This window comes from Sarcophilus harrisii, chromosome 4, assembly GCF_902635505.1.
Source record: "Sarcophilus harrisii chromosome 4, mSarHar1.11, whole genome shotgun sequence".
In the NCBI taxonomy this organism is placed as follows: Eukaryota; Metazoa; Chordata; class Mammalia; order Dasyuromorphia; family Dasyuridae; genus Sarcophilus; species Sarcophilus harrisii.
This window is the reverse complement of record NC_045429.1, coordinates 302881900-302908192: the sequence shown is the minus strand read 5'-3', so window position 1 is coordinate 302908192 and position 26293 is coordinate 302881900. Positions and strand designations below refer to the sequence as shown.

Genomic DNA, 26293 nt, shown 5'->3' with positions numbered 1-26293 from the left:
TCAGTAGTGTCCTATGGATAATATCCTACTGTTCAACAGTTTTATCAATAATTTGAATAAACAAAGTAAGGCACTCAAATGTTTGCTGAATACATGAAGAGTCCTGGGTGGCTATGTGACTTCATTTCATCCATTTGCCTTTTTGGTTTAATTAATTTATTTATGACATAGATATACACAAACATATATACACATATCCATATACATATGCAGTATATAGCTATTTTATATAATTTTTATCAATGATACAAAGCCAAGAGGAATGACAAAATAAGATTTCAACATAATCTTGACAGGTCAGAATAATGATGAAATTGAACAATGAATTGAAAGTCTTGCATTTCAGTTCAGAAACTCAATACATAGTTACCAGATTGGGGGTACAATTCAGGTAGAAAAGATCTGTGTGAATATTAGGGGATCACAAGTTCAAATGACAATGTAATATGGCTATTAAAAAAGCAAATAGGCTATAGTGAGTTATCTGGAAACCATTTCATTTTAGGAACTGCTGGAGAGACTAGAGATGTTTAGCCTGAAGAAGAGAAAATTTAGATAGGAAATTGCTATTTTCAATATATGAAACTAGACTTCTCTGTGATTCCTTAAAGTTGAACTGGATGAAAATTATAAGATGTCAGGTTTTAATTCCATATAAGGAAGAACTCTTAACAACTAAAAGTGTATAATAATGAAATGGGTAGGTTCCCATCACTGAAAGTATTTGAGTTGAGGCTTGATAATATCTTATTTGACATATTGCAGAGGAGATTACTGTATTGGGTAAGAAGTTGACTAGGTGAATCTTAATTAGTACCTCCAACTCTTAAGATTCACTTCTCTGATCTAGGATCTTTCCAAGATGGAATCAATAGAAAATTGAATTTGTTCCTAACTCCTAACTTATCTCCTCCATGTCAGGTTATTCAATTTCTGGTCTTGGATTTCAAAAACAAGTATAGACCATTTAATATTACTCCAGACCCCATCTCTTGGTGCTTCCTCCAAGGGTTCTGGCCATCTCCCAAAAACAAAACAAAACAAAACAAAACAAACAAAAAACACACACAATTAACCAAGGATAGCACTAACATTAGAAAGTTTATATTTAAAGGGTTTTAAAACTCATTTCTCCTCCCATTGAGTTAGAGGACCTCTCTTTTTTAAACAGTTCATGGAAAATTAAAGGATTCTCTTCAATCTTTAATTCTCCAAAGGCCCTTAATCCTTCTTCTCTTGTCATGCTTAGAACCTTAAATCAAGGAAAGAAACAAAAAGGAAGCTAGAGAACCAGTCATTTCTTTCTAAACTTAACTGATTTATAATAACTCCTTGGCCAAAGAGCAAGAAGAGGTTTTGCTTATTACCTACAACGCCTATCCACAGCACTCTTAATTCCCTGGCTGGCATTGGCATTGCAAGAGAGGGTGAAAAGAGGGGAAGATGGGATAAACTGATTTTTCTGCAGAGCATTGCAAATTTTGCATTGGGGTTGGAAGAACTAGCTGTATTTTGGGTCCACTGCTCACTAGTTATTCAGCCTTGCGTAGGTTATTTATCTGTTCTGATTCAGTTTTCTTTATCTGTAACATGGGAATAATAATACTTGCGCTTCCTATCTTACAGAACTTTTGGGGAAAGCATTTGTAAACCCTGAAATTTTGTGTAAATGTAAGCTATTATTCAGCAATAGTCTTCTCAACTCCCTTTCTTTTCTTCTGAGAGAGTATCCTTTCAGGGAAGGTTGTTGAGTGCTACTTTTGGCTCCACTGGGATTTCTTTCTTTCCAATATCATTGCAGATGTGTTTCCAGGCCTGGATTCAGAAAGGAAGCCATCTTTTTTGGAATGACCTCTGAATCCTCCCAGGAACTGAGACCCTGACAATCCCCACTGACATTTTACATATGATGGTTATCAAAAGCAATTTCTCTGGTTCCTAGCTGTTGCATGGAAACCTTGTATACTCTGGTCATGCAGCCTTAAAATTCTGTCCATAGCAGAGCTCTTCTCTACCCTGTCCTGCCATACCTAAGACCTTAAGACTTGATTTCTTGGATCTTAGGGATGTGTTTTAGGCAGAGCTGTTCTATAGTAGCTGGCTGTGGTTTTGGGGGTCAGGGAAGTATACTATAATAGTACCATAGTACCATAATAATACCATCTCAACTCCACAGGCTCAGGAACTCAATTTTAACCAATCTAGCAGTTAGGTGGCACAGTGGATAGTGTCAATTCTGAAGTCAGGAAAATTCATTTTTCTAAGTTCAAATCTTGCCTCAGCTATTTAGTAGCTGGGAAACCCTGGGCTAATCACCGAAGTCGATTTGCCTCAGTTTCCTCATCTGTAAAATGAACTAGAAAAAGGAAATGGCAAACTCCAAGAACAATCCAAATGGAGTTATGAAATATCAGACATGACCAAAAAATAACTGAGTAACAACAAAATTCTGAAGTGATCAGCCTCTGAAGAATTGACTGACTTTAATTGAACTCATGAGAGATTTAGAAGCAGGGCAGCAGGGGAAAAATCCTTAGACTTGAAATTAGGAAGACATGTTCAAATGTTGCTTTTAACAGTTAATAGGGAAGTCATAACCTCCATAAGTCTCAGTTTCCTCATCTGTAAAATGTGCATAATAAGATCTGTAGTACCTACCTCACTGGGTTGTAATTAAGTTCCCATACAACAACCTATGTAAAATGCTTCCCAGAAGTGCTGTGTAAATGTCAGCTATTCTTATGAAGAGATTGATAAATGAGCATAACGATGTGTTACTTTGTAATTGTGCAAGGAAGAGTACAGGACACTCCCTTGGGGAGGGGAGGGGTGAATTTGTATTCTCATTCCAGAGACCTGATCATAAATCAGTAAGTTGATTCATGAGTACAAAATGGTAACAAAAGTTGAATATTCTCATGAGCGATTTGTATCAAGCCTGGTGAATTGCCATTCTCCACTGCAGAAATATCTCTAGCTAAAAAACAGGTATTCACCATATAATATCCTGAAAAGAGCAATGGATTTGGAGTCAAAAAGGAAATGGGTTAAATTTTGCCTTAGACATTTACTATGTGTGTAACCGCTGTGTGCCCCAATTTTTAAAACTGTAAAATGTGTATGATAATAATAGCACCTACCTTCCAAATTGCTGTGAAGATGAAGTGAGATGATATTTGTAAAATGCTCAGCACAGTGACTAGCACATAGTAGGGACTTAATGAACTAGCACACAGTAAGGACTTAATGAATTTGTTTCCTTCCTTCTTCCCTCCCTTTCTCAAGTCAGTTACATGTTCACATTTCTCCCATGACATCATGGGAGACACACCAACCTTTTTGACTAAGTTTGGAGACTGTTGTTGATTAAATAGATCAGTCTATTAGTCACTTGAAAGCAACATAGATGTGATGGATGTACTGCACCAAATGTTGAGATTGATGTTCAAGCATCAAATGTTGGGGTTTGGTCTTGGGAAGAATTCACAATGGCCATTCTCTTTGGCAAAAGTTAGGTTTATTTATGTGTGGCTCAGAAATGGTGAGGGGTTACCATTAAAAAAAAAAAAAAGCTGGAGAGATCTCAAGGAGCAAAACAAAAGTTTATTGTATGTTCTCGCAATAATTGGGCATCTCGCCCATCTAGCAGGCAATCGAAGGGAAAAGGCAACTTCTGGGACAAGTTTGACACTTAAATAGTCCCTACTGCAAATACCCCTCCCACCACTGACCCTCATCCTCATTGGCTGAGGGTCTTCCATTCTAAACTCGGGAACTACCCAAGAACTCAAACTTGGCCAATAAGGACATAGTTGCCCATATTTGATTGTCATGGGAGGATAGCAGGAAGGGTACGTGGGTATGCCCTTGAGTCAATGCTCAAAGACCTTCAGGCCTACTCCAACTCTGAAGTAGATGAAGCTTTACTCGATTTTCACAATTGTCCTGAGAGATCTCACCTCATCTCATTCAGTCCTCCCTCTTATTTATACAATGAGGTCTCTTCAGATTTTTGTAACATAATTTCACCTTCTTTATCTAATTCCTCATCCCCAATACGTTGAACCACTCTGCAGAAGTAGGAATCCGGCCCAGGATGGTATATGGGTCCGGAACCACAGGTGGGAAGCCAATATGATTTTGTTAATCTTCCTTAGATTCTGAACTAAACTTGTATTTCCCATCCTTCTTCTTGACGGGAAGTCTATGGTTGTGTTGAAAGGTGAAATGCAGGGTTCTATTAGTCCATTTCTCAATAAGCCTTGTATCACAGGCTGCAAACCTCTCCTTCTTTCTAGTGAAATTGGATATTGTTTGACTCTTCCCACCTCCCTAGGGTCTTTCAATGTGATTTTTATCTGGACTATGTCTGCTCTGCCTGAATTACCAGTCCCGCCCAAACCTCAGAGTTTATCCTAGTCTGCTTTTCTTCATTCATTAGTTCCATTCTACTGGGGTATATGCTGGGTCCATGTGGAATCAACACAATTTCTAGTTTAGTTATTAAATCTCTCCCCAGAAGTTTACTCCTACTTCTGAAAGGAGCAGAAATCTATCCAATGTTTCCCTTTTTCCCATAAATAAGAAAATTTTCTCCTTTAACCCCAGAAATCACCAGGATCTCCTTAGATAATTTAACCCCTTCAGGCAAACAGGTCACAGAAGATCTCAATTCTCTGGTGTCTGTTAAGAGCACAAAATTCTCCCTTTAAATTTACCAAGAGTTCTGTGTGGGAGTCTTACAAGAACCCCTGACTCCCCTAATGTTCATCCAGCTTAATCCAAAAAGATCTATCCTATCATGTCCAGAGCACCCCTCCAGAGTCTGTAACTCGACTCAAGGGGCTCACAGGAGGCTTACTTCTGGGTTGCTGCGCAGCAAATTGCTTGACTGATCTGTGCTCACACCAAGCCAGTCGGAATTTTTACCAGAGTTTTTCTCTTTTGCTTTGCCCCAAGTTTCTCCACTTTGGGCCCACTTTACCTTGGAGAGCAAGGAGAAGCCCCTGGATCCTGGCAGGCTGCCTAAATCAGGGCAACTAGCACAGAAGAGTTTGCCTACTCACCAAGTCATGTGATCCTGACTAGCCCCCAAAACTGTGTGGCTCAGAAATGATGATGGGGTCACCATTTTAAAAAAAAAGCTGGAGAGATTTCTAGGAGCAAAGCAAAAGTTTATTCTAAGTTCTCCGGAGAATCAGGCATCCCACCCGTGGAGCAGGCAGTCGAAGGGAGGAGGCACTTTTTGGTTTTACACTTTAAATAGTCCCTAACGCAAACACTCCTCCCACCACTGACCCTCATCCTCATTGGCTGAAGGTCTTACATTCTAAACTCGGGAACTACCCAAAAAAATGAACTTGGCCAATAAGTACCTAGTTGCCCATATTTGACTGAAGTAGGGAGAAAATGTTGTCATGGGAGGAAGGGGACTTAGGTATGCCCTTGAATCAATGCTCAAAGACCTTCAGGCCTACTCCAGCTCTGAAGTAGATGAAGCTTTACTCGATTTTCACAACTGTCCTGAGAGATCTCACCTCATCTCATTCATTTGGGAGAAGAGGTTACAGACAAAATGAAGAAATACAATAGACGCCAGGAGTGATAAATACAAAATAGATTTGGGAAAGTGTGCGGTTAGCTATAAGAAGGAGAAAGTCACCATGAGGCAGAATGTTACCATAGAGAGCTCAATACCAAAGGGGTTCAGCAAATATGATGTGTGCCATGGACACCTTCAAGGGGAAAATTTGACTTCGAGGGTTCGACATAATTTGCATTTCTGACTGTACACAGCAAGGTGGAGCCACTCATGACCTCCAAAAGGGTGGATCTATAAGGTTGAACTAATCCTCTTCAGTGCCCTTCCCTGCTTGTACTTTAGGCTTTCTCTGCCAACCCCACCTAGTTAGTCAGGTCTTCATCAGCAGAGCCTCACATTAGAGAGGAATTGCATATATTCATTCACTCATTCAACAAACATTAAATTTTGCCTAAGTTATGCTTTAGATTTATGACTTCCCCGGTTTCAGGATCCACCTGGATTCCAACTGCAGCTCAGTTCAACAAACAAAGAAAGATAATGAAGAGTTAGCTTAATTAGGACACAGACACTACTTTATGGATCTTAAAGTCTACTAGCAGGATATAAGACAGCCATAAATACTTATGACACATGTATTATTATAGATAATCAGTACATTAGAACCAGGTAAGCCAAGTATCATTGATAGGTTCGAGGAGGAAAGGGCAGACATCTCTAGGAGTGAAGCTACTTCTGTAGATGGCTGATGTTTTCCATTACTGATACTGACTCATCAGCTTCAGGTTTAGAAGGTGACATTTTTCTGAATCTTGCTTCCATCTGAGGATGTGTCCAATTTTTTTTAGCTTGTGGCTCGTATGCACAAACCACATGCCCTTCTCCCCTGTCACTATCAGTTTGGGTTTGTTTCCTTTCCTTTGGCTGACTAGTACTCTAAGCTTTGGTAAAAAACCTATTCTTATTGGCAAACTCAGTGATTCACATCATTTGGAGTACAACAATTACTTCCTTATCTGTTCCTCCCCCATTCATCTACCCCAGACAGTCAAAGGGGAAAACTCTCAAGAGAGTTACCATCTTGGAATGGTCCTCAAATAGTTTTACCTGTGAACTACTCAAATAAATAAATAAAGCTGATGAAGACCATCTGTCCTTAAGGGAATCAGGACAAGATTGTAGACATTTACCAATTTTACTCAGTTATCTTGTAACTCCAGCCACAAATGTCATCCCTAATGTCCTCCAAAGTCAATTGCATGGTGTGATGGAAAGAGATATAAATTTGAAATCAGAGATCCTGGGTGTGAATCCCATACTTAATAGTTGTCTGATGTTGGGCAAATCATTTCAGCTTGAGCCTGCTTTCCTTAGGAAAATGTTGAATCAAAACAAGGATCATTAACCCTTTTTCTGTGCCCTGGACCCAGAGGTGTTTGTTGTGAGGCTCAAATGCAGGGGGAAGAAAAAGGGACAAGCATTTATGTAGCACCTCCTATGTGCCAGGCACTCAGTAAGTACTTTACAAATATTATCCCATTTAATCCTCACAACAACCATGGGAGAGCAGTCCTATTATTATCCTCATTTTACAGTTGAGGAAACTGAGACAACAGAAGTTAAGTTAGTATCTGAAGTCAAATTCTGACTCCAGGCCTAGCACTCTGTCCACTTTGCCAATGTAGCTACCTCTAAACATTATCTCTAAAATGAGATAATAAAGATAAATCACTTTGCAAACTTTAAAGTGCTCTATAAATGCTAATTATTATGATTAGCCTCTAATCTGGGGACAATTTCTTTCCTTGGGCCCAAATGCTCTTCTACTGAATTCAAGCAATGTTTATGTGGCAATAGACAGGTATGCTAGTAAATGTTTTACAGCTGAAATGGTGATTTGGTTTGGTGAGAAACAGCACAGAGAATATGTGCACAGACACTTAAATTTAATCTGCATTGTTAATACTTTCTTAAATCTAGACAATACACAAAACAATAAATCAGGCCCTGATTTGTAATGATTGCTGATTTTTTAAGGTTCACTTTGAAAATTTACTTCTGAGAACTTTGGATGGTTTTTCATGGCTCTCCAAGTGATCTCCAGTTATTGATTTTGATTTAAAAGCTCACTTTGAAAACTTAACAGCAAGCTCTGACAAGCTTTAGAGTTGGATCCAACATATCCCTGTACAGACCCCTTCCCAGAATAATGCTTTTAAATGCATAAAACAAAATGGATGGGATTAGAAAGTAAATTAATTGTATTGAAACACAGTTATCAAAAGGCAGCTAAGTAGCATAGTAGATAGAACACTGAGATTGGAGTCAGGAAGACTCGTTTCTTCATGAGTTCAAATCTGGCCTCAGATACTTTCTAGTTGTATGACCCTGGGCAAATCACTTAACCCCATTTGCCTCAGCTTCCAATGAGGAAGCTGATCATTTTATATCATTTTATAAATGATATAAAATGAGCTGGACAAAAAAAATGTCAAAACATTCTAGTATCTTTACTAAGAAAATCACAAATGGGATCGTGAAGAATCAAACATGACTGAAAACAACTCAATAGCATGGTCATCAAAATACTTAAAAAAAAAATAAAAAAAAAACCCAAAAAGCAAAAAACAGGTTCATGGACTTTCCAAGTTAAGGATCTCTCAACTTGATACTCTCTAAATTCTCAGACTCAGTTGCATTCAGAAGGGATTTTTGAGATTATTTCAATTTAACTTCACTTTATAGAAAAAGAAAATGAAGCCCAGAAAAGATGAATCATTTGCCCAAAATCACAAAACTCATTAGCAATACTGCTCATTATTGTTAAACTATGACTGGTAGGTTCCCAGTAGTGAAGGAATTCAAAATAAACAACTGGAAACCACTTGGAGAGGCATAATTCTCAGAAGACACTAGGGATACGTCCTTGGATCATGTATCTAAATCAACCTTGGATAAGACAACTTACAAATTCCTCTGAGATAAGAAACAGTTAGTATTAGAGAAGATAGTTCTATATCTGATCAACTCCCAGATGGCCTTTTAGGAGGGTAGGTTAAGCTGAATTGGGTATCAGAAATTTACTTAGTTGGATCATTTGGTGTTACATAAATAAGATTGCATTTTATCTTTATTTTAGGGAATTTTGTGGTTACCATTTGAAATCTCAAGACCTAGATTCAATTCCAGTCCCTCCACTTATTGGATGTGTGATTTGTGGCTAATCACATAACCTTTCCAGTCTTCAGTTTCCCCACCTATAAAATGAGGAGTTTGAATTAGATGATCTCTAAAGTCACTCCCAGTCTAAAATCCCATGTCCTCATTATCTTCTCTCTATTGCCTGTTATACTATCATGAGCCAGTGACTAAATCTCAAGCCAATTGCTCCATCCCTACTCCTCATTATCTTTGTCCTTTGCCTAGAAGAAGAGAAGTTGAAAATCTAGTGGAGAGAAAAAGGTATTATTTGTAGCTTCAATGATACATAGAATCTCAACATTAGACGGAACCTCAGCAGTTCCTTAGTATGACCCATAACTAAACAAAAATAACCACAATAACTAGCATTATAAAGTGCAGTAAGGTTTGCAAAGAGCCTTACAAATATTTCATTTGATTCTCATAATAGCCATGAGAGATAGGAGCTATTGCTATTCCCATTTTACAGATAAGGAAACAGAGAATGAGAGAAGCTAAGTGACTTTCCTAAGGCCACATAACTAATGTTTCTGAAGCAGGATTTGAACTCAAATCTTCCTTACTTCCATGGAGAGGAGAGGAGAGGAGAAGGGGAGAGGGAAATTGAAGAGGGGGAAAAAAAAAGGAAAAGAACCCAGGACATATCCATGGTGTGTACACATAGTTGGGGGCCATAACACAGATATTTGATACATGAAAAAAATTGAGAGGACATAGGTGAATAAATACAATAGTTGGGAAATAAAGAGGAAACTATCACCAAAATGTATGGGAAGAAAGGAAGAGAAGATATTCAACAATGTCAGATGCTGGAGACAGGTCAAGAAGAATGGGGATTGCCATCGAATTGGCAATTAGGAGATCACTGGTGATCTGGAGAGAGAAGTTTCAGTTAAGAAATTAGGTTAGGAACCAGACTGCAAAGGGTGAAGAAATAAGTGAGAGCACAGGGATTGAAGGCAGAATAGAAGCATGTTGGGGTTTTTTTTTCCCTTCTACTCATTGAATGTTCCTAGTTCTGCCTTCTGGGGACAGGCAGAACAAGAATAATTCCTCTTCTGTGTGACAGCCTTTCAAATGTTTAATGACAGCAGCCATATCTTTCTTAGTTTCTCTTCTCCAGTCTAAACATCTCCAGTTCCTTCAGCTAAGCTTCATATGTCATGATCTTGAGTCTGTTCACTACACTAGTAGCTCTCTTCTTGATTCTCTCCAGCTTATCATTGTCCTTTCTAATCTATTCTGCCCAGAACTAGACATGCTACTCCTTACATAGCCTGACCAGGGCCAGGGCACAGCAAGACAATTAGTTCTCTCAGTCATCCTATATTAGGCAGACCAAGTTATGGCACAGACGGTAGGTGTGCAAAATGGAAAATGTCTGAGCTGGGCTGGGGATTTTAATGGGAAAGAGACAGAAAGACATGGGGGTGGGGGTGGAGAGAAAGAGAAAGAGAGAGAGGGAAGAATGAGGGAAGAATGAGGGAGGAAGGGAAGAGAAGAGAAAAGGAAAGCGTGCCATAAGTTAAAGAAGGTCTGAGATGAGTGACTTCAGTGAAATCTTCTAATAGTGATTAAGAACCCTTCACTGCTAATAAAACCCTTTCCATGTGTGTATATGTATGTGTGAGTACATGTGTGTGTTTCTGTGTATGTGTTTTAATCTTAAAATTCTCTTAGTCTTTTATTTTTATTTTGTTCCCTTTTTTGTTTTTTTGTTTTTTTTTTTTTTTTTTTTTTTTTTTTTTTTTTAAAGACAGAAAGTATGCCTATTGGAAAGAAGGCAAGAGGCTGCCTGAGCCACTGTGATAAATGGTAGGAAAGTGCTTCATCTCCCCTAAGGGGCAGCAAGTGTACTTGTTACACTCTGGGGTTTCTCAGCATGTTACAATTTTACAGCCATTGAGCCCATTTATCTGCTCCTGCCCACAGCAGAGTTGCTGTGGTTAGACCTTGGGGTCTCCAGAGGACTCTCTTTATTCACTTAAGTGGCCTGGGCTCGCTTCAAGACTTTAGCCTTTGGCTATCTCTCTCTCTTCCTCCTTCCTATTGACTATACCTCCCTCCCTTACTCCTTTAGAATTTTGTTTTTGTCCAAGGTCCTAAAGAAGGCAGAGACTAAAGTGGCCTCATTTTTCCCCCCCAGAACTGATATCTGCTAGGTTTCTGCAGGTGAGACAGAAAAAGGACACCATGGCCTGACCCCCAAAGATGTACCTTGAAACATAAAGCTTGTGATTCCAGCATCCAAAAGGGAATGAATCCTGTGTGTCTTCCAGGCCCCAAACAAACACAATTTTTACAAAATGGCCCTTATTTTTCATTCTTGAGTAGATATTTTTTCCCCCAGAATGTGTTTTTTTCCTAACCACCAGGTCTTTCTTTCATGTGAATTGTTATCTAGACATGTCACTTAAATCCTGGACTTATGTAGTTGATTTTTTGAACCTACATTCAGGACTTCACATTTATCCTTGTTGAAATTCAAAATTATTAGTTTTAGATCATTTAGCGTCTGTATGTCTTTATAGAAATCTTAGAATGAACTCCTGAGGGAGGTGGTGAAAATTTTCTTCATTTGCAATGTTAACAGACTTTCTATAATGATTTAGAGTCAGAACCTGGATATTGAGGCATAGATTCAATAACTTCTGAAAGGTTAGCCCTAGACCACTTTGACTTCCAGAGAGCCCTACATAAAGGAGCAAGATCTAATTAGTCAATACCTTATGAAGAGTTAGTTCTTTTTTATAAAGTTGTAAACATACATTCAGCCAACATTTAAAATTTCCACAATTAAGTGAACTGGGTGATTGAACTTCTTAAAATACATATGAGAGAGAAAATTGCATTGAATATCACATTCTATATTCCTATCAATTTTCTAGAATTTAGGGATTTGAATTTTGAATTGGCACAAAGGAATACAAAATGTATAATGAGGATGTTTTGTTTTCTGTTCCAACAGTATCATCTGTATTGGAAAAAATGTTGGGTAGGTATTTTATTAAATCTGGGATTACAGAACTTTAGAGGTAGAAGGCACCTTGTAGTCCAATCCATACTTAAAAGGAATATCCATTGTAGCATAACATATTTGACAAGTAATCATCTAGTCTTTGCTTGAAAACCTTGAAGTGGGGGATCCCAGCAGCTCTCAAAGGAAGGCCATTTCAATCTGGGGTAGTTCTAATTGTTAGCAAGTTTTTCCTTAAATTAAGTTCTTTGGAACTTGTACTCAGAATTCCTGACTCTACTCTCCAAGGGACAAAACCAATGCTTCCTCCACACTGCAGTTCTTCAAATACTTGAAGGCAGAGTCTTCTTTGAGCTTAACAAGGCTAAACCCGGTTTTTATACTGATCGCCATATTAATATAAATCCAAGGCTCTTCACCACCCTGGCTGCCTTCCTTCTTCTGAACACTGCGCATCTCATCAATGTACTTCTTGAACCCTAGTGCCCAAAATTGAGTTTGAAGTTTAATGAGATAGAGTGCAGTAGAACTAGCAACAATCTGTTCTGGAGATAAGTGGAGGTAATACAGCCCAAGATTACATTAGTTTTTTAGGCTTCCACGTCATATTGTTAACTCATATTGAGCTTACAGTTCACTGAAATCCTCTGATCTTCTTTAGAGTAACTGCTATCTAGCCATGCTTCCCCATCTTATATTTGTTGAATTTGGAGGGTTTTTGTGCCCAAGGGTTAAGATTTTGCATTTAAATTTTATTGAATTTTCTCTTATATTTAATTCTCTAGCTTATCAAGATTCTTTTGGATATTAAATCAATGTCATCTATTGTGTTATCTATCCCTCCCAGCTTTGTTTTCTGCAAATTGGATAAGCATGCTATATATGCTTAAATCATAGAAAATTAAATTTTTGATTAAAAAAAATTTAAATAATACAAGACCATAGATCATTGGGATACTCCATTGGAGACCCAGTCACATGAATGTTGAACATTTAATGTTGGACATTGAACCATAAACCACTATTTCTTTGAATCTAGCTACCAATCAGTTCTGAATTCATTGAACTGTATTTCTATATTATGAAATACTTGGTTAAAACACACATATACAATGGAGGAAAGGGGAAGTACTTAGATGAATTGCTTACCCTCTAAGATTTTATTTCCTCATCTATAAAATGAGAAGGTTGGAAAAGATGATCTCTAAAGTTTCTTACAAGTCTAAATTCCACAGGTTTGTGTGAGAACACAAAACAAAGCAACACAGATTGGGACTGATGATGATTAGCTCCTGAAGAGATCTGAGCTAGATAAAGAGCATCTCAGAATATCTAGCCCACAAATGATAGAGATAAGGGAGATGATCAGCTTCTTGTCTGGGATGAGAGGATCAGGCAAGAACCGCGTTTATGATTCTGTGGGCTTGAGTGCAGAGTGGGCTTGTCCAGAGAGGACAAGCACTTCATAAGTGATATAAGATAGGCAAAAGTCTAGACTGTGAAGCCAAAGGAGAAAATAATGACCATGCCGGGACCCACTTGTATAAAAATATAGCAATTCTTTTTGTAATGGCAAAGAATCAAAAACTAAAGGAATCTCCATCAATTGGGAAATAGATGAACGAATTATGCTATGTAATACAACCATATTGTGCAAAAGAATGATAAAAGAAACAGTTTCATAAAATGCTGGGAAAATAGAGCCAGGAAAAAAAAGTATACAATGACAATACCATTGGAAGGAAAAACAACTTGGAAGGACATAAGAAATACTTGCTACTTTCTGGAGCACAGCACATTTGGAACTACCCTGTATCAGGTTCATCAAAGGAGCCTCTGCTAGGATACCTTGTGTGGTAGAAAGTGTTGGACTGGCCAAGATTTATATCTGGGTTCTGATTCTGAGCCTGGCCTTGCCCCTAACTATCTTGTGATAATCAGGGAGGCAAATTATTTCTTTTCTCTGGCCTCATTTCTTTATATGTAATAGGATGGGATTGGAATAAATGATCTTCCTACTCTGAGATTTTTTGGGGACAGGGAGTGGGAGTAGGTCAGTTTTCCCTCTTCATTATCAAGGAACAAATCTTGATCAGGAACCTGCATTCCAAATTGATTGCAAGGGTACCTTGAACGGAAGGCCTGGAAGACAACTTCTGCTGAATCCATTTTTGCAAAAGGAACCAGAGGTAACATGTGTTTTAAAGCTGAGGAATGAAGGAGAGTTTAGTTGCAGATTTTAGTATCCAAAGGAAGCCATGATAGAGGAGCCTGATAAAGAGGATAAGAATTAGTTCCAGGCAACAAATACTAACTAGCCCACCAAGTATCCCTGAGTCCTCTTGGAAACAACTACTATATCCAACCTATCTATTACTACAGCTGAGTCTTTATCAAGGTTATGGATTATCTATGTTCTTTGCTTCTCCTCCTCATTTCCCATTTTATTTCTATAGTGATCAAGGAAGGACAGAAGAAAGAACATTAGGGAAAAGAAAATGGAAAATCCAGTCTGGCCAATGTGCTTCTTACCAAATGTCCTGAGGTGGCAGGGAAAGTCACAGGATAAGAGGGAAGGGTAACAAATACAAAAGAAAGACATTACATTGTAATAGAGGGGGACAGCATAAAGGGAAGTGGTGACCAACGTAAGGTTTTTGGTCTGGCATGATAAGTAGAACAATAAGCCAGTCAGTTGACCTGCTCTTTCCAAAAGTTATAGTAATGTTGATTGTTCTTTGATTGTTGATTGAAGTTTCTAGAGTTAGAGGAGAGAGACTCACAGACCACAGTGGATTAGATCTTTCTAACTAGATATATTGAAATTTCACCATTGAAGGTAGCCAGGCCCCAAGTCCTGGTGTCTGGAACTCTTTTACCAGGTCAATCATCAAAGCCTTTTCAGTTTGTTTAGAACCTCAGAGATCTTATACTATATTGAGATAACCTTGAGAAATCCTGAGTCACACTCTTTTTGTTATTATTCACTTGCATTTTGTTTTCTTACTCATTTACTTTTTTTTAATCTGATTTTTCTTGTACAGCAAGAGAATTGTATAAATATGTTTATATGTATTGGATTTAACATATATTTTGACATGTTTAACACATATTGAATTATTTGCCATCTAGGGGAGGAGATGAGGGAAAGGAGGAGAAAATCCGAAACACAAAGCTATGCAAGGGTCGATGTTGTCAAATTATCTGGGCATATGTTTTGAAAATAAAAAACTTTAAAAAATAAAAAAAGAGAAACCCCGAGTCACCTCCATATCATGATTAAAAGGCATGAATAGAAATTTATAGTCACACTGTCTTAAATAGTGAAAATCAGCCCTCCCCTCAAAGAGCCTGCAATAGAAAAGACAATTTAAAACATTCTCATTAGTAGCTTATGATCACAAAATTATGAACTTGTATGGAAAGGGAAAGGTGAGTTAGGGATTGTTGGAGGCTGTTTGGGATGGCTCAGGATGACCTGAGTTGTTATAAAAGAAGTCCATGCAAGACAGAAACAAAAGGAAGGTGAAGCAGAAGCTTAGGTATATGTGTGCAGAGGGAAGAGAGGGATGTATTATGTCTCTTCATTCTCCTTTATTTAAGTAGCCTTCCTGGAGAGTTGTTCTGACCCCTATTTCTTACATGGTTCTGCACTGGAATATAAGGAAGGGGAGAGGGGCAAGCATTAAGGAGTAGGAGAAAAGACTTAGGTGGGAATATCTGATCTCCAATTTCTCCCCACCTCCAAAGGAAGGAGAATTCCAGAAGACTGGATAGAGATCTAACCTAGAGATCCTGATAATGTGAAGAACAATCAATCAGCAAGTATTTATTAAGTGCCAGAAACTCTACTAGGTACTAGGAATACAGACACAGAATGGGAAAAGTCTCTCCCTTCAAAAAAAACTGTCTTGCTGGAGAGAGAAAATGTATAGAGATAGTTAAACAGAATTTGGAGGGAAAGCACTAGCCTCAAGGAGGATCGGAGAGGTATCATGTAGAAAGGGACTTTGAAGGAAACTAGGCATTCTATCAGACAGGTGAGAAAGGAAAAAATTCCAATCCTGAGGGGATAGTTAATGCAAAAACTTGGAGAGAGAAAGGGAATGCCATGTGTATGATACAATAAAGCTTATCTGGACCATAGTATTCATGAAGTGGAATAATGTGAAATAAAACTGAAAAGATAGGTTGAGGTCAGGTTGCTAAAGGCTTTAAGTGATGTGAGTTTCTATTTGATCTTCAAAGTAATAGTCACTGAAATTTATTGAGTAGTGGAGAGACATGGTCAACCTTGCACTTTAGTAAAAATCACTTTGGCAGCTAGATGAAGGACAGTTTGGAGTGGAGAGATACTTGAATCAAAGAGACAATTAAAAGACTATTGCAAAAGTTCAGATGAAAGATGATGAAAGCCTGAGCTAACATAGTCACTATCCAAGTGAAGAGTTGCTGTGGAGGTAGAAATGAAAAAATGTGCCAACTGATTGGATATGTGTAGTGAGTGAGTGAATGAATGAACAAATGAATGAATAAATGAAAAGACATATGGTCCCTAAAGTAGCTTTCATTCTGTTAAGAAAAGACAACATCCTTTGGGAAACTGTTGCCAGCAAGAGTATTTTAATCTTGGAAATCACAGAGATGGTGAATAAAATAATGGATCAAGCAGTTGACAAGTCCCCTCCAGAAGCAATGGTCATGTTGATTTGATTATAGTTCACAAAGTCATTCATGGAAAGCTGGAGAAAGGAGAAATACTTATGGGCCAGGGTAAAAGAACACAAATAAGATTTGCCAGCTAGTTATGCTGGCAACCCATCCATAAGGACAGCCCAGTGCCAGGGCAACTTCTTTGGGTCCTGGAGTCTAGAGGTCCAGTTGGAGGGTGAAGCAACAAAAAATGCCAAAAAGTAAAAGAACATAGTCAGGTCTGGGCCTGGCTAAGTTTAGTGAAGTTAGGCCTTCAACCAAAATTGGCAAGTTCAGAAGAGAGATGAATTTGGAAAGAAAAGGTAATTAGTTCTGTTTTGGACATGCTAAGTTTAAAATGCCTGTAAAACATCACAAGCTACCCTCTGGAACAACTTTCCACCTTGCCATAGCAACAGGTTCTGAGGGAATCTCACAGGCATTCTATTCTGTCTTCCCAGCAAACAGATGAAGCTGCACAGACAGACAGCCAACAGCTACATTCCTCAGAGAACACAGACAAGCAGCAGCCCAAGAGATTGCACGTCTCCAACATCCCCTTCCGGTTCAGGGATCCTGATCTACGGCAAATGTTCGGGGTGAGTATGTTCATCCCAACCCTCTCCCCTCCCTTGTCTTCGTCTTCCTACTCCTCATCCCAGCCTTCCAGCTTCAAACTCCTTCCACACACCATTATTTACTTGGACTGAAAACCAGGGAGTCCCTTATCAGGAAAAAGGGAAAAGTATTGGACATGTGGACACATCAAGATATGTCCCAGTTCCCTTTTTCTCATCCTTTCCCCCCCATCCCAGGAGTGCCTCCTGTTGGATATCACATTACATTAGCCTCAGAAGCCCTTGGAAATCTACAAGGATCTCTATATACAGACTTTCTCTTCTTTCCCTTCTTTCTTCCCTGGGATTGTGTGAGAAACAAAACAAGGAAGCTTCATCCAAAATGCCTTCAATTTGTTCCTCCAATTCATTCATCTCAAATTATTACACTTGCCTTAGTTGCAACTGTAATTATGTCTTTGTGCCTCAGTTTCCTCATCTATTTTTTAAACGATAATAATAATAAACTTGAGCTGCTACCTCAAAGAGTTTTGAGAAAATTGTTATTTATGTCATGGCTATATTAACATGATCATCTTCATTATCATGCCTACTCTTCCTCTCTTCTTGAGCCTTCTAGATCCCAAAAAGTCTTTCCCCCTAGGTATGATTTGCACACCCTGCTTCTCCAGCTACCTAAGCCTAAGAGGGAAAGCGGATTTCTGCCAGACTACTTGCCAAAAGAATTTCCTTCTTCATGTTCTTCCTCCCCTCCCACTTTCCTCCCTCTTTCTCAAGGCAGTTCAAAAGAAGATTTTGCTCTGGTTCTCCTTGTTTCATCACCAGACAAGAGGTTCTGCTCAAGGAACTAGCTTGACAAGGAGAGGTAGTCTAGCCAGTCAGAAAGACAATTAGGAGATTAATTTTACCCTGTTGTGCGACCTCGGATAAATGTTTTGGGTCCCTATTCTTGCATCTGGGAAATGGTGATAATACTGATGTAGTACTTGCTAATTGTTTTGAAGTTCAAATGAGATGACATCTTTAAAATATTTTTAAAATCTTAAAGTGTCATATAAATGTCAGCTATTATTGACTATTATCTACAGTGTTTTTTTATTATTATTATTTATGCCGTTATTACTGTTTTTCTTTGACTAGGTAAAAGAGACTTTGTTGCCTCAATTTTTACCTATCTTTAATCACTGAATGGGTGTTGTCTTAATTAAAGACCTTAGCTTTAAAAGGTCAAGTTCTCCCATTGCATCCAAGGTTATCTCTAGCCATCCCAATCTATATCTGACTCCTGGACCCAGATGGCTCTGGAGGAGAAAGTCAGGCTGATGACTGCACAGCCTGCTGTGCAAAGATTTCTCACTTAAATCTAACTCATGTGTCATGGCATCACCTTCCTGATTTCAAGAATGAAGAACAAGCAATATTATTAGTATAGTATTTTTTTTTTTTATTCCTATTTATCCATGTACCTTCAGCAGGACACTCCTCTGAGTGACAATTCAAATATCCCGCGACCATTGAGGTGTCACTGTTGCTACCCTGAGTGGACTCCATCCAACCTCAAATTATAGAAGATGGCATGGATGCTTCCTATCTGTGTGACCATAAACAAGTCACAATCTCCCAAGGCCTCTGTTTCCTCATCTATAAAATAATGGGCTTGGACTAAAATGAACCCTGAGGCCCCCTATAACTCTAGATTTGTGATTTTAAAAAGCACTGAAATGTGGGACCTAAACCTGGTTATGCTAGGGACTAGCTAGTTGGCCTAGGGTAATCCAATCCCTGCCTCTAAAATGTTGTATAATATACAAGAATATATTATATAGTACAAATAGTAAACTCCTTCTAGGAAATGATCTAGCATCATCATGTACTGCTTTATTTTGACTAGGTTAGAAGAGGCCATTTGTTGCTTCAGTTTTTACTTAGCCTTAATCATTGATTGGGCATTGCCTCAATTAAAGACCTTAGCTTAAAAAGGGCAAAGTCTACCATTGCATCCAGGGCTTTAATACTTGGTAGCTGAGCTCTCAGCCAGATGCTTATAACCTAGCCCTATTTGGCAGCAGAAACAAGGAAGAGGTAACATGCTTTCAGAAGCACATTGGTAGGTCTGGGACCTACTATGCCCAAGGTAAGAGGAGTCCCTGGTGTGAATTATGCCCTTGTATTTGCCTCTCTAGTTATAGAACAAAAAGTATTCTTCCTGTTAAAGGAATAATGAGAAGTGATAGCAGATGGGAAAAAAAGGTATTTCACTCGAAAGAAGGACTTTTCCTGCCTCTTTGTAGATGCAAACAAGGACTGAGAGGTTTCAGAGTGAACACTTCAAGACATCTCAGGATAAAATGAGCCTCCTCAACCTGTTCCCTTTTCTCTCCTCTCTCTCCAGCAATTCGGAAAAATTTTAGACGTGGAGATCATTTTTAACGAACGGGGCTCCAAGGTGGGTGCTGCCCAGACGCCGCCATCATTACAGCGAACCCAGCTGTAACGGTCCCGCCAGGCTAACGTGTGAAATGTGCGTTTCCTTCCTGGAGAGCTTCGAGCCCGAGGACCCCTGAGCAACACGGGTGCTTGTATTCCCTGCTCTTCCTGACTCACACCTGTCCTGCCTCTTCCCTGCAATCCTGATCTCCTCCTCCTCCTGCAATCCCTCCCCTCTTCCCACCTTTCCCCAAGCTGTCTGTGTTGCTGCTGCTTCTTCCTTTCTAAAAGCGACAGGACCTCTGCCTACCCCTTGGGAACACCTCCTGCTATTCTGTTTGTGTCCTCCTTTTCCCACTATACCTCTCTCCCTCACCTCAGTGTTGGATCAACCAGCATTTCGTCCCCACCAGCATCCTGTCCCCACATGCCTGTCCCTGGCTTTGGCTTGGGGAGCTTTTCACTGGAGGTGGGATTACCTGGGCATCATGGGCACCAGGGTTGGGAATGGGTAAGGTTCATCCAAGGGGGGGTATGCACAAAGGTACCCATCTAAAGCTGGCAAAGAAAAGAGGGATTTGGAGAACTGGACAAGGCTGAGCCATCAGGGTCGAGGTGGGGGAGAGGTGCCCAGCCCAAGGGGCTCTGACCAGAAGCCCTGGCTTCAGCTCCCCCCAGTCCTCAGACTCTCTGCCCCTCCCTCCACTCACTCCAGCGTTTTTCCAAGAGGGGGCAAGACAGGCACCTCTCGCCTCTTACCAGTTCATATCCTTCTGGTAGCTTCTGCCCCTCTTGTGGGCCACCCTTGCTACCAAGGAGGGGCAGCTCAGAAAGGACAAATTCTACAGCTGCTGCCCAGAGCCTGGTGCCCTTAGCCTTCTCTGTGTGTGATGGTGGCACTAAAACCAGACCTTTTTCTGCAGTTCAGCAGCCTGAGTCTCTCCTATCAACTCTTCTGACTCACCCCCCTCTCTTTCTCTCTCTTTCTCTCTCTCTTTCTTTCTTTCTCCCTCCCTGTCACCCTTTCCCTCTTCCCTCATCCCTGCCTCCCCTTCCTTTTTTTTTCCTTTTTTCTCATCCTGTGTCTTTCTTTCCATGTCTGTCCTTCTCCTCTGCTCACAGGGATTTGGGTTTGTAACTTTTGAAACTAGCACAGATGCTGACCGAGCACGAGAGAAGCTGAATGGGACAATCGTAGAGGGACGGAAAATAGAGGTGCTCAGATAAGTGTGACGAGGGGCGAGGATGCCCTCTCTGCGTTATACCCGTCTCTCTGTGTCCCCCACCTCTCACCCCCTAAACCTTTGGTTGCTCTCATTTTCCCATAGCTGCTTCCAGCAGGGCCCTGTAGACAGTATGACTCCTATAGGATTTTTGCCACAGGCACTTGCTCCTAGTTTAAAGGATGACAGAGAAGGCACTAAAACCAGACCTTGGAAAAGATCAAAGAATCCAGTCAATGCTCCAGTTTCTTGACCTGGTCCTAGTTTCCAATCCAGCCCCATGTTCCTCCATCCTTTCTTTGGAAACAGGCAGGAATATCTCTTCCTTCTTTCTGTTTCCTGAAATAAGTGAGGAGACATTCCCAAACTGGCTTCAGAGATGGAATACAAGGGGCAGCCCTCAACTGGCAGAATCCCTGGAATTTTTGACTTTGACAAACTTGGGGATGGAGGCAAGGGTTTGGAGCTGAAGTCTGCTCAGCTGACCCTCTGACACAATCTCCGCCCAACTCCTCAGAGGTGCTGACTGATTACTGGCTGAGAGAAAATAGAATAGCATTCCAAGAGCAAGGGCTAAGCTCACCTGAGCCTCTCTGCACCTATCCCCCATCCTCTGTCTCTTTCACAGGCAGTCTTTCGACCTTCAGCTGAATCTCTCACCAACCAAAGGCAGTTTCCTTTGCTGGCCTATTTCTGTCCCTTCTTCTTCCTTCTTCCCCATGTCCTATAATTCTTGCAAACTCAATGATTCTCCACTCCCCTCCTCTAATTTCCAATCCTTGATGAAATGGCATCAGGGTACGATACTAAGCACATGCACAAGTTGTCAGAATGGGGGTGGGAGAGAACTGCTAAAGCCCACTCATCCCCCTCCCTGATTTGGGGCACAGAGAGCCGGGTCCCGGGATGCATGCTTCCTCTGTGTGTGATGCTGGTAGTTTGGATTGGTTTGATTTCATTTTCTATTCTGGTGTTGAAAATACTGGGAAACTTGTGAGCTGGTGACTAGGCACAATAGTAAGGGGAAGGAGCTACAGAAACTGGACCTGGGCCAAAGGGGGAGGAGGGGAGGGTCAAGCAAGCTAGGAACAATGAATAGATTTAGTTTGTCTGAGTTAGCAGAACCAAATTATTCCCATCTATTGCTCCTCCTCTTCTCAAATCCTAGCCTGCTCTACGTTAGTAAGGAAACAAAAGTCCCAATCAGGAAAGTCCCACTGCTGAGAAGTATTGATCTGTGCCACTGACCCTGGATCCCTGGGCTTCTTGTCAGGCCAGCATCTAAGAAATGTTTAGGCTCCAAGCTCCTGAGACTTGAGTTAGCAGAGCTGGAAAGGGAAGAAATGAAGAAAGAGAGAAAGAGACAGAGACAGAGAGAGAAAAGGAAGGCAATGGAGGAGGAAAGGGGGGAGGGCTCAAGAAATTGAGGAGTCAGGTAAGATAGAAGACAAAAGGGAATGCTGTATAAATTGGGCCCCCACTAAGTATGTGCATTTGTAAGGTGGAGGAGGGTCAGACTTTACTTTTTCAGCTTCTCCATACTATTCTCCACTTTTGTACCATAAAATTCATTCAATAATCCTACCTTTGTGGTACATTATTCTGCTCTCACTAAACTTTCCCTAAAAGATTTCACTTCCTTTTTCCCAAACCCTAGATTCCCTTGGCTCTCAGACCTCTAGGAAACCCACCCTGTTGGGTTTGAGTAGGAGGCCAGATTATTGAAGAAAATGTCCATAGACTAGGGACTCCACTACTCCCTTCCCTCATAGACAAAATAAAAATAGTATATATTCTCCACTTGTCCCCCATGTATCCATTTCCCCTTCATAATCCTTCTGGGAATGGACTCCCTCTGGCTGTATGGAGTCCAAAGAGACTATCGTTCTGATCACTTGCCTGCGAAATTGGAGCGGGTGTATTTCTGCATATATTCCTCTACAGAGCTATTTACTGTGGGAAGCAGTTGTAGATTCTGGTTGCTGATCACAGACAGTGAAGTCTAGCACTGTGATGAGCAAGTAATAATATCAAGGGAATTCTAGGACTAGGGAGGGCTTCCCCTTCTGAGCCTGTCGGGAGCCATTGCAGAGGCAGATGAATGGAGTGAATTTGCATAAACTGAAAATGAAAGGAAGGCGGTCCAGCTCACCTCTCAGCAGGACATTAGGACTGGAGATGAGGGGAGGAGCATATGCATGAGGTTTTGGCTGGCCTGAAGGTATGGTTTTCAAGCACTATATGGCTTACAGTACCCTGTAGAATAACAACTTGATTGCAAAGTGGTGCTAGACTTTTAATAATTGATTGTAGAGTTGAGTTGACTCTACTATAGTATTTCCAGGCTAGAAGTTAGAAGTGAAAGGCTGTGGTTTGGGATGGGACAACTTCCAGAGTGACCAGGTCTAGGGTTTAGGTCCCAACAAGGAGCATTTAAGGAGCTAGTTAACACTGTGGAAAGGGAGAGGGTTGCATGAGTCTGGGAGGAGAAGGCAGTCTGGGAACCAGGGACTGGACAGTTTTGGCAGGAAATTCTAGCTGAATGGGATTGGACATGGGATGTTGGCACAGGCCATTGGCTAAAATCTCCTATGCCTCCTTCTATCCCCTATTCCTGAGACTGCCAATAGATACCCAGTCAACTCCCTGGACTTCAAGACTTCTTAATAAAACCAATGGCAGCTCATAGGGACCAGGTGCTAATGCTCAACCTACCCTCTCTCTCTCTCTTTCTCTCTCTGGGCAGGTAAATAATGCCACAGCTCGGGTAATGACCAATAAGAAGACCACGAATCCCTACACTAATGGTAAGATGGCAGAGAACATAGAGGCCCAAGCAGTGGAGGGGTGGCCATTCTGCGCTGAGTCAGATTCCAGGGGACAATGTTGAGAAGCTACAAAGCTCCCTAGAAAGGATCTGATTTTTATTTCCTTAAAACAATAGTCCAGCCTACACTGTCTTCCCAACTCTCTTTTCTCAGGATAGAAGAGGGTCATCAGAGTGTTTATAAGGTCTGAGCAGAGCCAGGAATCTTCTTGCCTAATATAATTTGTCTGTGCTTATGCAGACTAGAGGGCCACTGGGATTTTCCCTAACATATATAGACAATGGACAATACCAACATGAAATAGTATCATGTGTATAAATGTATATGAAGGGAAGTTATTCTAAGATGAATTTCCATTTTTCTTAGAATTATTTACTTATAATAAATACCTTACTACATAAGCAGTGTGGAATGATAGAGTATTGGAATTGGCGTCAAGGGATCTAGATCCAAATTCTGATTTTATTACCTTCTAGCTGTGTGATTAGGGGCACCAGTTGGCAGACAGCATAGAATGCTGAGTCTGGAGGAAGGTAGACCTAAGTTCAAATCTAGCTTTAAATACTTGCTAGCTGAAATCACTAGGCAAGTCACTTAATCACTTTCTTATTCCCAAAATGAGAGGATTAGACTAAATAACATCCAAAGTCCTTTCTAGTTGTTATATGATTCTATAATCTATATTTTATATAATCTATGATTCTAGAATAGGACTGCATCACAGACTATCTTGCCAAAAGGAAGAAATAGCTGATGAGTTCTGGAAGATAATTAATTATCATTAAAGGTACAATATAGGAAGAATGGGGAGATTTCCACTATTTAGATAGCTCCTTTTTTCCTCCATACCTTCTCCTAGTATTTTGGGAATGTGACCCCCATTACCTATAATCTATAACTTTATTACTATAAATACATATTGTTATAGATAACAATAAATATATAATGTTGTGTTGTATATAAATGTGTATTTTGTAGATTTTATATTGATAAGTATACATTCTTACATTGCTCTGCAATATTGTTTTTGTAACATTTTTGTCAGTGTTTCTGAAAAAAAGTTTTTATGTAGTCATAGGAACATAGCTAGAAAAAGCTTAAGAGATCACGTAGGTCAACTCATTTTATAAATGAAGAAACTGAGGTCCAGAGAGATGGATTTATTCGTCCAACATCACATAGTTATCAAGCAGAAGAGTGGGATTAGAACTCAAATCTTTTGACTCCTTATCAACAATTCTTCCCACTGTACCATTCTGGAGGAGAAACTAAAAAAGAAATTCTGATGATTATGTTGTCCATTTTCAAGATGAGGAAGCTGCGATCCAGATAAACTAAATAATTTGTTTAAATTCATGGCAGAACTGCTAGTCTTTTCAACTCAATGACGGTGTAATATACAAAGATACTATTTGTATATGTTGAGGATTCCTGTGTGTGTGTGTGTAAAAGGACTAACAAGAACAATCACCTGGAAACATCCCCCAAAGTGCCTTATTATCGTAAGCCTGGTTAAAAAAAAAAAAAAAAAAGCTTTGTTTGGGGGGGGTACTGTTTCCTTTCCTTTCCCATGTATTAAAATTAATTATCTGAAATAAAGAGAAACTGAGAACAAAGTTATGAAACCATCTATGATTTACTTTACAAAGCTAGCATTTGCATGTCAATGCAAATCAATTGACTCCTCAAATGCCAGAGACCCCAAAGTGCCTCCCCAACTGATTTTTATAACCAAAGAGAAATTTTTTTAAATTACAGAAGCTTGTTTTGAACATCATTCTACTGGACAAAGCAAGTCACATGACTAGTTAGACTTTCTTCATTCTAATCCAATTCTAATCCTTGCTTTGCTTTTGTTGTATTTTTCATACACCCAATAAGAAATGTGTCCTTCAAGAGAATATCAAGATGATTGAAGTTTCATGTTAGAAGGAAAATTTAGAGGCTACCTAGTTCAATCCATACCTGAAAACAAATCCCCTCCACAATATACTCAACAAGATGTCCAGCTTCTGCTTGAAGACCTCCACTGGGGAGGAACTCATTATCTCAAGACAACTAAGTGGTACAGTGCATAGAGTGCAAGGTTGTGGCCAGAATAGAGTGAGGAAGACTCATTTTCCTGAGTTCAAATATGGCCTCAGTCACCAGCTCTGTGTCCCTGGGCAATGCAAAATGAGCTGAAGAAAAAAATGGCAAACCACCCCAGTATCTTTGCCAAGAAAACCCCAAACAGGGGCATGAAGAGTTGAAAATGACTCAACAGCAACAGCCCTATCCCAGAAAGCAGTCCATTATCCTTTTAGATGGCTCTGTTTCCCTTACATCAAATGTAAATTGGCCTCTTGACAACTTACACCCATTTCTTCTAGTTCTTCCCTTTGAAGTCAAATAATCAATCTAATCCTCTCTACATAGTCTCTAATTACTTAAAAATAGCTCTCATATCTCCCCCCACATATACAAATACCCCAATTCTTTTTTTCAGGACAGACATTCCTAAGTCTTTCCATTTATCCTTATATGACATAGAGTAGACAACATCATCCTAAATCATGCTCCTCTGCTCATCCCTAAATGGTCTTGTTAAACTGTTGACTCCAAAAACTGAGCTCGAGTACTCTGGAGGTGGCCTGATCAAGGCAGAAAACAATGGGACTCTGTCCCCTGCTTAACTAAGCCCACAGTGAATTTTTTGACTCCCCTACCACATTGTTGTTTCCTATCAAACTTGGCACTCTCTAAAACATCAGTGTTGCTAGATGTCCCTTCAGGCTCTTTACCCACCGAATAGCTAATAGTTTGGGCTATTTACAGGCAACTCA

The 26293-nt window shown here is 39.9% G+C and overlaps 1 protein-coding gene across 17 annotated transcripts in view; it reads left to right on the top strand.

The window, feature by feature from the left end:
• RBFOX3 (RNA binding fox-1 homolog 3) overlaps nucleotides 1-26293 on the top strand; it is a 942623-nt gene that overhangs the window by 894139 nt on the left and 22191 nt on the right. For 13 of the 17 annotated variants that reach the window (XM_031968488.1, XM_031968497.1, XM_031968495.1 and 10 more), the window contains 5 exons: nucleotides 11712-11738; nucleotides 16874-17011; nucleotides 19383-19436; nucleotides 20540-20632; nucleotides 23387-23447. In XM_031968488.1, coding sequence (XP_031824348.1) covers nucleotides 11712-11738; nucleotides 16874-17011; nucleotides 19383-19436; nucleotides 20540-20632; nucleotides 23387-23447 — 373 coding nt within the window. The remainder of the gene's footprint in view (nucleotides 1-11711; nucleotides 11739-16873; nucleotides 17012-19382; nucleotides 19437-20539; nucleotides 20633-23386; nucleotides 23448-26293) is intronic. The other 4 variants (XM_031968487.1, XM_031968499.1, XM_031968489.1 and 1 more) reach the window with 3 other exon arrangements.